The sequence below is a fragment of the Neophocaena asiaeorientalis genome, unplaced genomic scaffold, assembly GCF_003031525.2.
Source record: "Neophocaena asiaeorientalis asiaeorientalis breed wild unplaced genomic scaffold, Neophocaena_asiaeorientalis_V1.1 scaffold92, whole genome shotgun sequence".
Taxonomy (NCBI): Eukaryota; Metazoa; Chordata; class Mammalia; order Artiodactyla; family Phocoenidae; genus Neophocaena; species Neophocaena asiaeorientalis.
In genome coordinates this window covers 2,178,016-2,194,142 of record NW_020174057.1, presented here as the reverse complement: position 1 = coordinate 2,194,142, position 16,127 = coordinate 2,178,016, and the positions used below count along the sequence as shown (strand labels likewise).

The 16,127-nt window shown below is 37.3% G+C and overlaps 1 protein-coding gene across 2 annotated transcripts in view; it reads right to left on the bottom strand.

The window, feature by feature from the left end:
- Nucleotides 1-3,733: 3,733 nt before the first annotated feature.
- The window catches only part of FGD6 (FYVE, RhoGEF and PH domain containing 6), a 106,313-nt gene continuing 93,919 nt past the window's right edge, over nt 3,734-16,127 (bottom strand). For both annotated transcript variants that reach the window (XM_024754424.1, XM_024754425.1), the window contains exons 17-21: nt 15,765-15,867; nt 13,907-14,034; nt 7,823-7,951; nt 7,044-7,192; nt 3,734-4,907 (exon numbers count right to left, since the gene is read on the bottom strand). In XM_024754424.1, the coding sequence (XP_024610192.1) occupies nt 4,871-4,907; nt 7,044-7,192; nt 7,823-7,951; nt 13,907-14,034; nt 15,765-15,867 (546 nt within the window). In that variant the 3' untranslated portion in view covers nt 3,734-4,870. The remainder of the gene's footprint in view (nt 4,908-7,043; nt 7,193-7,822; nt 7,952-13,906; nt 14,035-15,764; nt 15,868-16,127) is intronic.

Here is a 16,127-nt window from a genome sequence, read left to right as displayed (position 1 = left end):
TTAATTGACATTTATAGGACATTCCGTCCAAAAACAGCAGATTACACTTTCTTCTCAAGTGCACATGGAATATTCTCCAGGATAGATCACGTCTTGGGTCACAAATCAAGCCTCAGGAAATTTAAGAAAATTGAAATCATATCAAGCATCTTTTCTCACCACAACGTTATGAGATTAGAAATCAATTACAGGGAAAATACTAAAAAACACAAACACATGGAGGCTAAGCAATACGTTACTAGATAACCAAGAGATCACTGCAAACAGAATACAACAACACATTAAAAGGATCATACACCAAGATCAAGTGGGATTTATCCCAGGGATGCAAGGATTCTTCAGTATACACAAATCAATCAATGTGATACACCATATTAACAAATTGAAGAATAAAAACCATAGGATCATCTCAATAGATGCAGAAAAAGCTTTTGACAAAATTCAACACCCATTTATAATAAAAACTATCCAGAAAGTGGGCATAGAGGGAACCTACCTCAACATAATAAAGGCCATATATGACAAACCCACAGCAAACATCATTCTCAATGGAGAAAAACTGAAAGCATTTCCTCTAAGATCAGGAACAAGACAAGGATGTCCACTCTCATCACTATTATTCAACATAGTTTTGGAAGCCAGAGCAATCAGAGAAGAAAAAGAAACAAAAGGAATACAAATTGGAAAAGAAGAAGTAAAACTGTCACTGCTTGCAGGTGACATGATACTATACATAGAGAATCCTAAAGATGCCACCAGAAAACTACTAGAGCTAATCAATGAATTTGGTAAAGTTGCAGGATACACAGAAATCTCTTGCATTCCTATACACTAATGATGAAAAATCTGAGAGAGAAATTAAGGAAACACTCCCACTTACCACTGCAAGAAGAAGGATAAAATACCTAGGAATAAGCCTACCTAGGGAGACAAGACCTTTATGCAGAAAACTATAAGACACTGATGAAAGAAATTAAAGATGATATAAACAGATGGAGAGACATACCATGTTCTTGGATTGGAAGAATCAACATTGTGAAAATGAGTATACTACCCAAAGCAATCTGCAGATTCAATGCAATCCCTATCAAATTACCAATGGCATTTTTTACAGAACTAGAACAAAAAATCTTAAAATTTGTATGGAGACACAAAAGACTCCAAATATCTAAAGCAGTCTTGAAGGAAAAAAACAGAGCTGGAGGAATCAGACTCCCTGACTTCAGACTATACTACAAAGCTACAGTAATCAAGACAATATGGTACTGGCACCAAAACAGAAATATAGATCAACGGAACAGGATAGAAAGCCCAGAGATAAACCCATGCACCTATGGTCAACTAAACTATGACAAAGGAGGCAAGGATATACAATGGAGAAAAGACAGCCTCTTCAATAGTGTGCTGGGAAAACTGGACAGTTACATGTAAAATAATGAAATTAGAACACTCCCTAACACCATACACAAAAATAAACTCAAAATGGATTAGAGACTTAAATGTAAGTATAAAACTCTTAGAGGAAAACATAGGAAGAACACTCTTTGACATAAATCACAGCAAGCTCTTTTTTGATCCACCTCCTAGAGTAATGGAAATAAAAACAAAAATAAACAAATGGGACCCTATGAAACTTAAAAGCTTTCGCAAAGCAAAGGAAACTACAAACAAGACGAAAAGACAGCTCTCAGAATGGGAGAAAGTATTTGCAAATGAATCAATGGAAAAAGGATTAATCTCCAAAATACATAAACAGCTCATGCAGCTCAATATTAAAAGAACAAACAACCCAACCAAGAAATGGGCAGAAGACCTAAATAGACATTTCTCCAAAGAAGACATACATATGGCCAAGAAGCACATGAAAAGCTGCTCTACATAATTATTAGAGACATACAAATCAAAACTACAATGAGGTATCATGTCACACCCGTTAGAATGGGCATCATCAGAAAATCTACAAACAACAAATACTGGAGAGGGTGTGGAGAAAAGGGAACCCTCTTGCACTCTTGGTGGGAATGTAAATTGATACATCCACTATGGAGAACAGTATGGAGGTTCCTTAAAAAACTAAAACTAGAATTACCATATGACCCAGCAATCCCACTACTGGACATATACCCAGAGAAAACTATAATTCAAAAAGGCATATGTGGCTTCCCTGGTGGCACAGTGGTTGAGGGTCCGCCTGCAGATGCAGGGGACACGGGTTAGTGCCCCAGTCCGGGAGGATCCCGTGTGCCGCGGAGCGGCTGGGCCCGTGAGCCGTGGCCGCTGGGCCCGTGAGCCATGGCCACTGAGCCTGCGCGTCTGGAGCCTGTGCTCCGCAATGGGAGAGGTCACAACAGTGAAAGGCCCGCATACCACACACACACACACACAAAAAAAAAAGGCATATGCACCCCAATGTTCACTGCAGCACTATTTACAATAGCCAGGTCATGGAAGCAACCTAAATGCCCATCGACAGACGAATGGATAAAAAAGATGTGGTACATATATACAATGGAATATTACTCAGTCATAAAAAGGAACGAAGTTGGGTCATTTGTAGAGACGTGGATGGATCTAGAGACTGTCATACAGTGTAAAGTAAGTCAGAAAGAAAAAAACAAATATTGTATATTAATGCATATATGTGGAACCTAGAAAAATGGTACAAATGAACCAGTTTGCAGGGCAGAAAAAGAGCCACAGATGTAGAGAACAAACGTATGGACGCCAAGGGGGCAAAGTGGTGGGGGTGGGGGCTGTGATGAATTGGGAGATTGGGATTGACATATATACACTAATATAAATGTATAAAATGGATAACTAATAAGAACCTGCTGTATAAAAAAATAAATAAAATTCAAAAATTAAAAGAAAAATCTTGGCAGAGGGGTGCTGGTAATCTGATAGCTTCCTCAAAAGGCGCTATATTTTTTAATTTTCAAAGCCCTCCATGGGGCTAAGCCAATAGCTAGCGTAATCATACATGAGTTTCACATGTAATTAGGAGAATTACTAGAAGTTTATGCAATGTTTCTTGTATTTAAATGTTTAACTGGTTCTTGATTCAGCCAACAGTTGGAAGATAGAATAGCCTTGGTTGATAGTTTTCAGATTCAGATTAAACCAAACCTTGTAGTCAGAAGGTTGAGAGCTCAAGAGGAGGAGGGAGGAACTCCAATAACTTGTTGTTTTGCAAAATGCTAGTCCCAATGAAATAGAAGGAAACACTCTATAAGGCATAACCTTGGTCTCCAAAAAGGACACACTAAAAACTGCAGGGATTTAACATGGAAGCCTTATTCATGCTATCTTGGTTAAAATTAATGAGCTGCAAAGAAGTGTTAATTTACCTACAGTGACAAAAAGATTTGGGAGATAGCATGTGAGGATTTTATGTGAGGTTGCAAGAGGATTCAAAGTGATTCCTCAGCAAGCAATACCCAAAAAACTGCAGCAGCCAACTCTAGGTCTAGTAGATACCCTGGTGCTGCAACAAACATTCAGAAGGCTTCAGAAGGCACTGAGTAATTCTCTTGGCAATCATAAATATAATACTGAGTTAGGAAATCCTTTATATAACAGCAGAAGGGAAATTTATTTTGCCCTTTAATGAAATATTCTATGGATAACCTTGCCTTTTAAGATAATTTATATTTAGTTTAAGCTCAGTCAATAAATGTGTATTTTGAACATCAGGAATGACTTTAATCATAGTGTTAATTTCATTTTACTTCTGCTAATCAATTTTATACATAAAGTAGTTCATATGTTAAACAGTATGTGAACCAAAATTAGGAATATAAACCCTTCCTAATGAGGTACGCTGACAGTTGCTTAAAGAAAAATATACTTTTTTAATTACCAGAGAGGACATAACACAAAGTGGTATTAAAAAACCTTTAAAAAATGATACTATACAATTTCCGCTAATACTGGCTTTGAATTTGTGTTTTTTGATATGATAATTCCAGTTCATTTAAAAAATCACAATATTATAGAAAATGTCACATTCTTTTTAGATACAAATACCACCATTGACTCAGAATACTTACAATAGCAAAGGACATCATGTAATATAATGCTTGCCATATTTTGCTTTTTAAAGAAATAATACACTTATGTTTGTGTTGAAATGGTAGTTTTTAAAAAAAAGATTAGACTTAATGTAAAGGCCATAGAGTTGATTATTTGTGCTCCCCTGCAAATGGAAACATCCTTTTTCCTACTCATTGTTGAGTTAGATGAAAATTCAGATTCTATCCCTTTGCTATAATTCCTTGATGATGTAACATTATCTCATACCAAAAGAGGTACATAACAGTAGAAATACTTTTGATAATTTACTGGAATTTCATTTCACAGTTACTGAGGTAGAAACTGGTCATGTGTTTTTCCATTAAAAGATACAAAAATTCATCTAAATGTATTGATTCAAAGACATGCGTTTTTTTCACCAGCTGTTTTATAATCATAATTTCCAAACCAAACACTGCATGGAAATTTGCTCCTTGATGTGTGTTTTTTATTTACAAAGACTTACCACTAGTGAGAATGTTACAAAGTAACACTGTAAAACACACTGAGAAAACAGTATGGACTGTGTCACAAACAGCTAGGTACTTTAGAATTCAGTGTGAGTCTCAGAAATAACTCTGACCATTAAGTAAACATCAAATTTTTAATAAATAACATACATGAAAAACAAACATTTTATAAAAATTACCTTATACCTAACAAAATAATTTCTTTGATGAAGATTTTGGTTGGATTTATCCTGGCAGTGTTCACTTATATAAAATTTTTGTACTGCATTTACTCTATTCTAATGAAATTCCACCCTTTTGGAATCACACAAGAGATGAAACAAATACAGCTACAATATTGTGCCTTCTTGAAATGCTTCTATCCACCTATAAGAGAAAGTTGTTAGATTTTAAAATACAATCATCCAATATATGTTAAGACAGTATAGATAATAGCTGTGCCTGTGGATCCAATTACTCTAACAGTATATTTAAGATCTTTCCTATAGCAAATGAGAATTCTGTATGTATAGAACTACCCTTTATTTGGTAATCTGGACCAAACTTTGGCCTGAAAAGTGCATCTCTTACTTCTTTCACTTTTTTGGCCACACCACACAGCTTGCAGGATCTCAGTTCCCCAACCAGGGATAGAGCCCAGGCCCTGACAGTGAAAGTGCCGAGTCCTAACCACTGGACCACCAGGGAATTCCTGTGCATCTCTTATTTCTTTGAAGCATGAGGAAGGGGCCATTTCATGTAAAGGCTTTATGAAGTTCTACTGATCCCATTTAATTGATTTTGGAAGTGGATATATCGGCAGAGGCCTTTATTTCAACCCCCTTTCTGCCTTTGGGAATACTAGCTCTGTCCCTGTCTCCTCATCTCTTAATTCTACCAACCAGAGACTCCTTGGGCATCTGTAGTCCAGACCTATTCTAATATTTTCAGTGAAAGGGAATCTAGCATCTAGTAGTCTACTCTCAGTTGATCTCAAGTTTGCATGCAATATAAAAGTGTCTCACTTTCATAGAAGTCTTTCTAAAATTCTTTTGCCTCAAAAGTTTTATTTGACAATATACACAGCTACAATTATTCAGAAGACACTCGGAGGTAGTCTCTTTGTACCTCCCCAGTAGTGTAATGGCTTATAAACTTACTATGAACACTTGAAATCATTCAATGTAGTTAGTAAAAGTAGCCCGTAGCAGATTTATCTCACATTTTAAGGATGGAATTTAAAAAAAAATTTTAAATGCAAAAGGCATACAAGTTATACCATAATAAAAAGGCTTTTTAAAAGTCAAAAGTTTCCATTAAAATTAACACATTTTAATATTCTATAATGTGCAAATACAGCAACGCATATGATATTAACCTAAAGAGAAATTTATAAATTAGCCTGTATTAATTCTAAATATCAAGTAAGCTGATACCCTTCACCCAACTGCATTTAGCTCTGTCTTGAAGGGCTTTCTATCTTGTCAACTTAATGACATAAAGATATATATTCAAAAGCTTATCAGCTTGATAATGAATTCAGGTAAAAATGATGAGAAATATAATATCCAACAGAATTTTAGGGCAATTACTATTTTATCCAAGTAACTATTTTTTAAAGAAAAAATAGTTGTGTCATAATTTAAAAATATTCTTCAGTACTCAAAAGTACCTGATTATTATTCAGGAACATATGTAATTCTGGTACATTAATTTTAACTACCTAAAGAAATGACAAGCCTGGCTTATTTAAAGTATTCTTTTTGATCTGCATGCACTTTTAAAGCCTATTGAGAAAACATAAGCACCTCTTAGTGAAAACAAAATGTATATTTTGTGAGGCCAAAATGAAAATCAAATGAAAGGGAGGCGAGCTGAATTGTTTTGTTCAGAAAGGACCTCAGTTTCACAGAGATATGCTTCTCTATGTTAAGCAATCTTATGACATCTAAATAAATATTCTTGTTGGAACTTTGAAGAGACTATTTCAGCCTTTTCCACCTAAAATGATATCCATTTCTTTCTACTCAGTCATTGGGAACAGCATGGGAGCCTCTTAATGTGTTTGACCTTTTCTCCAAAGGAGTAAGTCAGCAAGCAGCTGTTTAAACCCCTGCTGTTCCATGGCACAATTGAATCATTGGATTGCCAAAGTCCCAGAATGTTTCAAGAGAAGATTCTTAACCTCATTGGAGGAGAGGTCAAATAACCTCAGCTTCCCTTCCTTTCAGCAGAGGAGAATCATGCTGCTTCCTTGAAGGTCATGTGTACACAAAATATTTTGGACAGAACTACCTATTTTCTTTCCCTCTCTGCCTCCTGAAAATATTCCAGATACTCTTGCCTGTCTTTAAAACAATTCTAAAGAGTTTGAATAATACGTTAAATTCTTTCTAAATTGTATGTCTGATTTAAATTCTTCGTTGTTTCCATGCATGGAAGTAGGTTATTTTTAAAATCAATCAGTTAAAGTAACAACTTGAAATCTAATGTATGAAAGAAAAATATGTCTAAATTACTTACTTCTGAGCCGAGTGAGCATCATCTGCTTTGAATACATAAAATAACATGTTTTTGTGCAGTAACTGAAACACTCTCGACTCTGAATTCTCATCTTTGACTTGAGTGACAGTGAATCCTAGTAAAGGTTGACTCTCCAAAGCTGCCACATCCTAAATTTACAAAGACACAAAAGGAGATGGGTTTCTAAATTGATACAAAATTCAGATCTGCAAACTCTTGATCTATATAACTCTAACTTAATTTCAAATACATATATATAAAACAATGGTAATTCTAGCAACTTATTCACCTTTCATTTACTCAACGATATTTATTGGGACATCCCTGCCCCACCTGCACCATGAGCCAGGCACTATGCCAGACAGTTTTCAGCGTGTTCATATCCACTGAATTTCACATTATTTCTCTACAACCACAGGAGGTAAGTAATTATATTACTTTCATTTTATGGATGTAGAAAATGTAGCTCAGAAAGGTGATATACCCCAGTCCCACCGAACCTCTGCCTTTAGTGAAGTAGTCAGTAGTCACATGACACTCCCCAAACTTACATTTTAACACTACGGAAAAGTCCTAACATTTCTGAGTAAGAGCTCTTTAGATACAAAACAAGGACACTGTTCATGTCAAAAATAATAGCAACATCTCCCCCCTCCCAAAGCAAAGTAAAACAAAAAACAGAGACAAAACAAATAAATTAGGTAAACATTGTAATTATTTCCAGGTAGCATTATAAAACAAGACCCTCAAATTATTCATGTTTAGATTTCAGATCTTACCTCACTTGCAGCATACGTATATAGCACTTTATTTTTTATGACAAACCACAAGTGTTTCCAAGGTTTTTTATTGCCCTTTGATCTGTACAAGTAGCCACTCATAGAAGAATCTTCTGTGTTCGCTGATACCTAGGTAAGCAAACCCCACACACAGTTTAATAGTTTTCATACAAAAACAAAATTTAAAATCACAAAATTGCTTTTGATCACTGGTGCTGAAAGCAATAACCATAATAAGAATATCATGTTTCAGAATGAAATTGTTTATTTTCAAAATCTGCTACTGTACAAATTGAATACTGCCATGCCATGAGCATAAAATCCTTCCTTTTAGAAGCAATTCCAGAATTTTACCTGGTTTAACTGTGCTTGCATGTATGTGTTTCTTTGCGGGTTCACCTGTATTTTCTCGGTTGCCAGAAGATGAATAATAATTCCACATGTCAAAAATGCCTTTTATTTTTATTTAAGATCCATCCACTTTATTTTTTAACATCTTTATTGGGGTATAATTGCTTTAGAGTATTTTTTTGTTTTTGCAGTACGCGGGCCTCTCACTGTTGTGGCCTCTCCCGTCGCAGAGCACAGGCTCTGGACACGCAGGCTCAGCAGCCATGGTTCACGGGCCCAGCCGCTCCACGGCATGTGGGATCTTCCCGGACCGGGGCACGAACCCATGTCCCCTGCATCGGCAGGCAGACTCTCAACCACTGCGCCACCAGGGAAGCCCCGCGTTACAGTATTGTGTTAAGTTTCTGCTGTACAACAAAGTGAATCAGCTATACATATACATATATCCCCATATCTCCTCCCTCTTGCATCTCCCTCCCACCCTCCCTATCCCACCCCTCTAAGTGGTCACAAAGCACTGAGCTGATCTTGCTGTGCTATGTGGCTGCTTCCTACTAGCTATATATTTTACATTTGGTAGTGTATATATGTCCATGCCACTCTCTCACTTCGCCCCAGCTTACCCTTCCCACTCCCCATGTCCTCAAGTCCATTCTCTATGTCTGCGTCTTCATTCCTCTGCTGCCCCTAGGTTCATCATAACCTTTTTTTTTTAGATTCCATATATATGTGTTAGCATACGGCATTTGTTTTTCTCTTTCTGACTTACTTCACTCTGTATGACAGACTCTAGGTCCATCCACCTCAGTACAAATAATTTCGTTTCTTTTTATGGCTGAGAAATATTCCATTGTATATATGTGCCACTTCCATGTCCTGGCTATTGTAAATAGAGCTGCAATGAACATTGTGGTACATGACTCTTTCTGAATTATGGTTTTCTCAGGGTATATGCCCAGTAGTGGGATTGCTGGGTCATATGGTAGTTCTATTTTTAGTTTTTTAAGGAACCTCCATACTGTTCTCCATAGTGGCTGTATCAATTTATATTCCCACCAACAGTGCAAGAGGGTTCCCTTTTCTCCACACCCACTCCAGAAAAATGCCTTTTTAAAGTCGTATTTTGGGACAGTATATATTGTTTATTGCTCCTCTTATTTTGGGTGTTAGGGAAAATTACTTAAACCTTTAACTCAGTTTCTGAAATAACTTTCTGGATTTCTAAAAACTTTATCAATAAATAGAAAATTCTTTTTTTTTGGCCATGCCTGCATGACTTGCGGGATCTTAGTTTTCTGACCAGGGATCCAACCCGGGCCCTGGCAGTGAAAGCAGAGAGTCCTAACCACTGGACCACCAGGGAATTCCCAGAAAATTCTATTATTAATGGTGATTTAAAAAAAAAAAAAAATTATTTATTTATTTATTATTTTTGGCTGTGTCGGGTCTTATTGCGGCACGCAGGATCTTTCGTTGCCGCATGAGGGCTCTTCATTGCAGCACTCGGGCTTCTCTCTAGTTGTGGCTCTTGGGCTCCAGAGCATGTGGGCTCTGTAGTTGTGGCACGCGGGCTTAGTTGCCCCGCGACATGTGCGATCTTTGTTCCCTGACCAGGGATCGAACCCAAGTCCCCTGTATTGGAAGGCAAATTCTTAACCACTGGAGCACGAGAGATGTCTCTTAATGGTGATTTTAAAGATCAGTTTCTGCTCCCCAAATTTTGGTCTAAAAGAAAAGAAGCTTGTTTTGCTTCATAAAAGGCTGAAAGTGTTTCAGTCTCTAGGTAAAAGACACTAAGCCTTCAGTGATTATAATATGGCAGTTGAAACTTTTCTCTTTTTAAATATAGGAAAAATAGAGATATAAAAGCCAAGTTTAGGAACTGCCTTATTGGTGGTACGGTGAGCAGACTCCCAAGGTGGCTTCCCACTGAGAATCAGGCTGTTGTAGCATCTCCTCCCCTCCAGTGTGGGCAGGACCTGTGACTGCTCCTAACCAACAAAATATGGTGAAGGTGATGCGCTATCACTCCCATGATTATATACATTACATAAGACTCCATCTTGCTAGCAGACTGGCTCTAGAGACTTTCTACCATGCTGGCTTTGAAGAAGTAAGCAGACATGTGGGGAGGCCCACGTGGCAAGGAGCTCAGGGCAGCGCCTAAGGGCAGGGTAGATCTTTCCCTAGTCAGCCTCCAGATGAGAACTCGACACTGGCCAACACCTTGACTGCCGCCCTAAAGAGATCCCATCTAAACTCCTGAGATAATAAATGTGTGTTGTTTTAAGCCACTACATTTGTGGTAATTTGGTACAAAGCAATAGAAAGACTAATAGAGATGGGGGTCTATGAATTTTAAAGTATATCTTTAATCATGTAGTAATTGTATTACTTTCTTATACATTTCATAAAAAGGATGATATATTGTTTAGTGGAAATTTTATTTATTTATTTATTTATTTATTTATTGGCCATGCCGGGTGGCATGCGGCATCTTAGTTCCCTGACCAGGGATCGAACCCATGCCCCCTGCATTGGGAGCGTGGAGTCTTAACCACTGGACTGCCAGAGAAGTCCCAAGTGGAAAATTTATATCTAATGTTAAATTAGAAATATCTCTCAAGTGCAAGTAAATTTGTATACAGAAATAACATCCCTGTATAGAACTACTAAGTAATTAAAAAAAAAACTAAAATGTTTACATTCAAAGGAGTTTTCTCTTAAAATGTAGTCACATTGGGATACCCACTATGTACTTATGTTAAGTGTTACTATCATTGCCCAAAATATTTTGTACATTACTCTTTTGGAATATTTTACAATTAATTTATTAGCCATAAAAGATTAATCCCAATACTGAATAGTCATACACAGTCCTCTATTATCTTTTTAAAAGCAAAATTGGTGTTAACCAGCTTAATCACCTAATTGATTCACAAAACTTTCCTTCCAATGATTTATTTAAAAAATAAATGGGTTTCCCTGGTGGTGCAGTGGTTAAGAATCCGGCTGCCAATGCAGGGGACACGGTTTTGAGCGCTGGTCCGGGAAGATCCCACATGCCGCAGAGCAACTAAGCCCGTGCGCCACAACTACTGAGCCTGTGCTCTAGAGCCCACGAGCCACAATTAGTTAGCCCATGAGCCACAACTACTGAAGCCCGTGTGCCTAGAGCCCGTGTTCTGCAACAATAGAAGCCACCGCTATGAGAAGCCCACACACCGCACCAAAGAGTAGCCCCCGCTTGCAGCAACTAGAGAAAGCCATGCACAGCAACGAAGAACCAAAGCAGCCAAAAATAAATAAATTAAATAAATTTTTAAAAATAAAAATAAAAAATAAATGAAATCCAACTCAAGAGACGCAGCCCACCATTACTGAGGGTGCTGAGGCTCTGAATGTATGTAATTCTAAAAAAGAGGAATTTCTAAAAATGTACTGAACATCACTAGAATAAGAACACAACTTCCTAATTCCTCAAAAAGTTAAACATAGAATTACTGTATGATCAAGCAATTTCACTCCTAGGTATATAACCAAGACAAATGGAAACATAAGTCCACATGGAAATCTGCACACAAATGTTTATAGGCGCATTATTCACAATAGCCAAAAGGTAGAAACAACCCAAGTGTCCATCAATCGATGAATGGCTAAGTTGTAGTACATACATAAAAAGGAGTACTATGCAGACATGAAAAGAAACAAAGTGCTGGGCTTCCCTGGTGGCGCAGTGGTTGAGAGTCCACCTGCCGAGGCAGGGGACACAGGTTCGTGCCCCGGTCCGGGAAGATCCCACATGCCGCGAAGCGGCTGGGCCCGTGAGCCATGGCCGCTGAGCCTGTGCATCCGGAGCCTGTGCTCTGCAACGGGAGAGGCCACAACAGTGAGAGGCCCGTGTACCGTAAAAAAAAAGAAAAAAAAAAAAAAGAAACAAAGTGCTGATACATGCTATAACTTAGATGAACCTCAAAAACATTGTGCTAAGTGAAAGAAGCCAGACACAAGGGTCATATATTGCGTGACTCCTTTTATATGATAGATCCAGAATAGGCAAATACATAGAGCAGATCCATGGTTGCCAGGGGTTGGAGGGAGGGGGTAGTGGGGACTGATTACTTAGCAGACACAGGGTATTCTTATGAGGTGATGAAAAAGTTTTGAAACTGGAGCAATATGGCAGTTACACATCACTGTGAATACACCAAATACTATACTGAATTGTATATTTTAAAATGGTTAATTATATGTTATGTGAATTTCACCTCAGTTTTTTAAAAAAAGACAAAAAATACAGCTTTCTGAGGAGACTACTTTGACTTTTATAGCACTTAACTGGATAAATTTCCCCATGTGACCACAAAGGAGCAAGGCAATGGCCCTCAAACTTTAGTACACATATATCTGAATCACCAAGAATGCTGGTTAAAGTTTCTGATTGTGGGTGGGCCCAGGAATCTGCATTTCTATAAGTTCCTAGGCGGTGCTGCTGCCGATCTGGAGGATGCTTTGAGAACCAGTGGAGCCAAGGGAGAAATGGCTGCAGCCAGGAAGGCCTGTTTGTGTGGCTGGGTGAAAAGATGTACAAAAAAGGATTGGAATTAGGTTGAGTCTAGTCTACAGACCAAAACGAGTTTTGGTAGCCAGTGCCGTGGAGTTTCGACTAAAGAGGGGAGCACAGGTAAGAATTATATTTATAAAATGTGACATCAGCATGGAGAGGTGAAAAATTACAGAGAACTTAACATTAATTTGGTTGGTTAAGAACCTTGAGGTTTTTGAATGTACATTTAGATTCAGGAACTGTGTGATGGAAGAAATACAGTTCAGGGGTATTCACTCAGTTGGCTTACCCAGTTCCACATGAAACTTGGCAAATGGAACTGTATGTAAGTCCTATTTTTACTATATCATGAGATTGGCTATAAATCACTTCCTAGTGTTTCAATGGCCATGATGAAATACACTCAACTTTACATGAGAAACATGATCCTGGTCAAATTCTTAGAGCTGTTTGCTCTTCCATGATAGAAGACCTCCACAGCAACCAAGCAAGAGAACAGAATTTAAAACTACTCTCCTGGCCACAAAACTAGCATGGGTAGAACTAATTAATAAAAATCAAAATAGGAGTGACCAGAAAGGCAGGACTGTCTGAATTCTTGACACTGGCTGACTGAACACCTGAATTTGAGGAACTGGGATAGGATGTCATTGATGCCTGTGGATTTACTCCAGTGGCAGGTCTAACTCTGTAGTCTATTATCACTTAAAATTTTTTCTTTTAAGTTAAAGGAAGAACAACATACTATCAGTGATATCAGCTGCATATAACCAACTAACGCCTATAAAAAACAAGCCATGCAGATGAGTAAATGCTAATAAAATGCCCCAAATATTCTATAGACTTCTTCCCTCTCCTCAAAGGAGAAAGGAAGGGGTCTCCTCAAAGTAATTTTAAAAATTCACACGTGTCCAAGTTATCTTTCCTTTCTATCATTGCTATAAAATGTTCTCCAAACCTTTCAACAGGCATTTTCTAAATGACTCAGATCATAAGGGAGATCAAGCAAGATAGTGAGGCCTCAACCACATCCATCACCAGTATTAAAATGCATGTCTTAATAGTGGTGGGAAATGACGTCTTCCTTTATGAAAGAAAAATAGTGTATTATAAGTGTATGAATAATTCAGCCTCTATCAGGTTGCAAGTCTAATGGAAACACTTACTTCTTTGAGAGCAGCTGGGATTTTTTTCTGTTTCCTCCCTGATGGAATACTATGTAAGACTGATGATAAGGTGCTTGAAGGAGATTTGTGATTTCCAGGAGATCCAATCTTAGGAGAGTGCTGGTGATCTAAAACAAATCAGGTACACTTATATAACCAATGGTAAGCATTCTGCAATTCAATTTAATCCAAATCAATAAACGTTGTTGCATAAATATCCATGGAAGGATACTTAAGAAACTTATGACACTTCCCCAGGCTGGAATTTGAGTGGGAGGAAGACTTCCCACTGTCTATGATTTTATACTTTTTCAACTGCAAGCCATATGAACGGATTGACCTTTTGTGCCTTAAGAATTCTGAAACATGTTTATGTACTACCAACTTTAAAAAAAATTGAAAAAATTTCCCTCCTGACTTTGAAAAAACCCAAACTGACAACATCATTTAGTATATAGATACATGACCAAATAATATTACAATGAACAAAATGCTAGAAAAGGGACTATAAGACAAGATGAGGAGTAATTAATTTTCACTGCAGAGGTTCAAGGAAAGCTGGGAAAAGAGAGAGTTTTGAGTTAGCATTAAGGTATAAGCAGGAGTTTGCCAAGCTAAAAAGCGGAGGAAGAACACTCCATGAAGACAAGCCAGCATAAGCAAAAGCACACAGATATGAAATTAGTTCATCTATTTGGAGGTGAGGCTGGGGAAAAAATGGCTGGTTCTAAGGACTGTCTTTTAGGCAATAGGAAATCAAAGAAAGGCCTTTTGGGCTGGGAAGTAACACGAGCAGACTGAATTTAGAAAAATAAATCTGGCAGTAGGAAAGAGGAAGGATTTGCAGCAGAAAAACCTGTTAAGAAATTAGGACAGTAGTCCACATGAAAGATAATGAAGGCTTTGTTAAGGCTGAGGTGGATAAATAATTCAAGAGCAAGACAGGTTTTTCAAACATAAATTTGACAAGATTTACTGACCAAATGGGTGTGTGTGATGAGGGAGGAGTATTCAAAAATGAATTTTGAATGTTTGAGCCTATATTATATATCCAGAGAACAAAGGGAGGAACATAAGGGTGGCAAAAGATTAGAGGAACGTGTCTTTTTGGAAAATGTATACAGATAATAACAAACGATTCCTCTTATAAATATATGGATTCTGAAATGGCATGTCATCTAGTTATATTCATTTAGATATTCTCATTGATGATGAAAAGCTATTCTTCATCAACATGAAGGATAATCTTTTAAAAATTTAGATCCTTTAAGTTTCAGGATCTCGTCCCAAAATATAGACCTGAACTGCATTCACCTTAACTGTAGGGATGGATACTTGCAAATAACGAACAGGCAGATTTGATTTATCATTTTGTAGTTGGCGAAAAGCTGCACATTTAGATGTAAAATGAAACCTCACGACATCAGTCCAAGTGATTAGAATAAGGCTAACAAAGTGCCACCTAGTATGTTTCCATAGAGAATTACTTTACTAATAGATAAAAATGATTTGTAATGAGCACACAGTTGTGAAACTAGAAACCTGAAAATTATTTGGAAGTTAAAGTTCCCCTGTAACTACTCCAAGCATTTTATCCTGTGATTACATTTCTACAATCAGGATCCTCAGCAAAACCGTTTTCAGAGTAAAACTAAGTTTCAGTCCAACCTTCCTTGGAATTACCACAAAATATGAGTTAAGAAAGCTTCACTAAGTTAAGAAAGCAAGATACTTAATATTTTGAGAGAAGTATCACCAATCATGTTGCTAATGTGCCTAAGATGATTCTTTCAGAAGGTTGTCTGAAAGTGTCTGGGGAATAATGGAATTTTCAATTAAATCTTTACTTATATATTACCTAATATCTGCAGTTCTTGGAAACAATGTTCACATACTCTTGCTGGTTGATTTTTCAGGTAATCTAATCCATATTTATTTGATGAACAAGCTTGGCATACGATCTGAAAACACATTGGAATTATTTCATTTAGAATAACCTTTGTATCTAAACCATCAGTTATGTTGCAATTTATAGTTCTGTCTAGTTTTCAAAACCTTTTCACAGTCACTGAGTCTGAATAAAAATTCAGTGGCGCTCAGGCATGTAGGGAACTCACACACAATACCACACTTGAAGAGGCCACAGATTACTACTGAGTGCTTACTACAGATAATAATATACTAAAGGAGTTAACATGTGCGAAATGTTTAGAATAGTGCC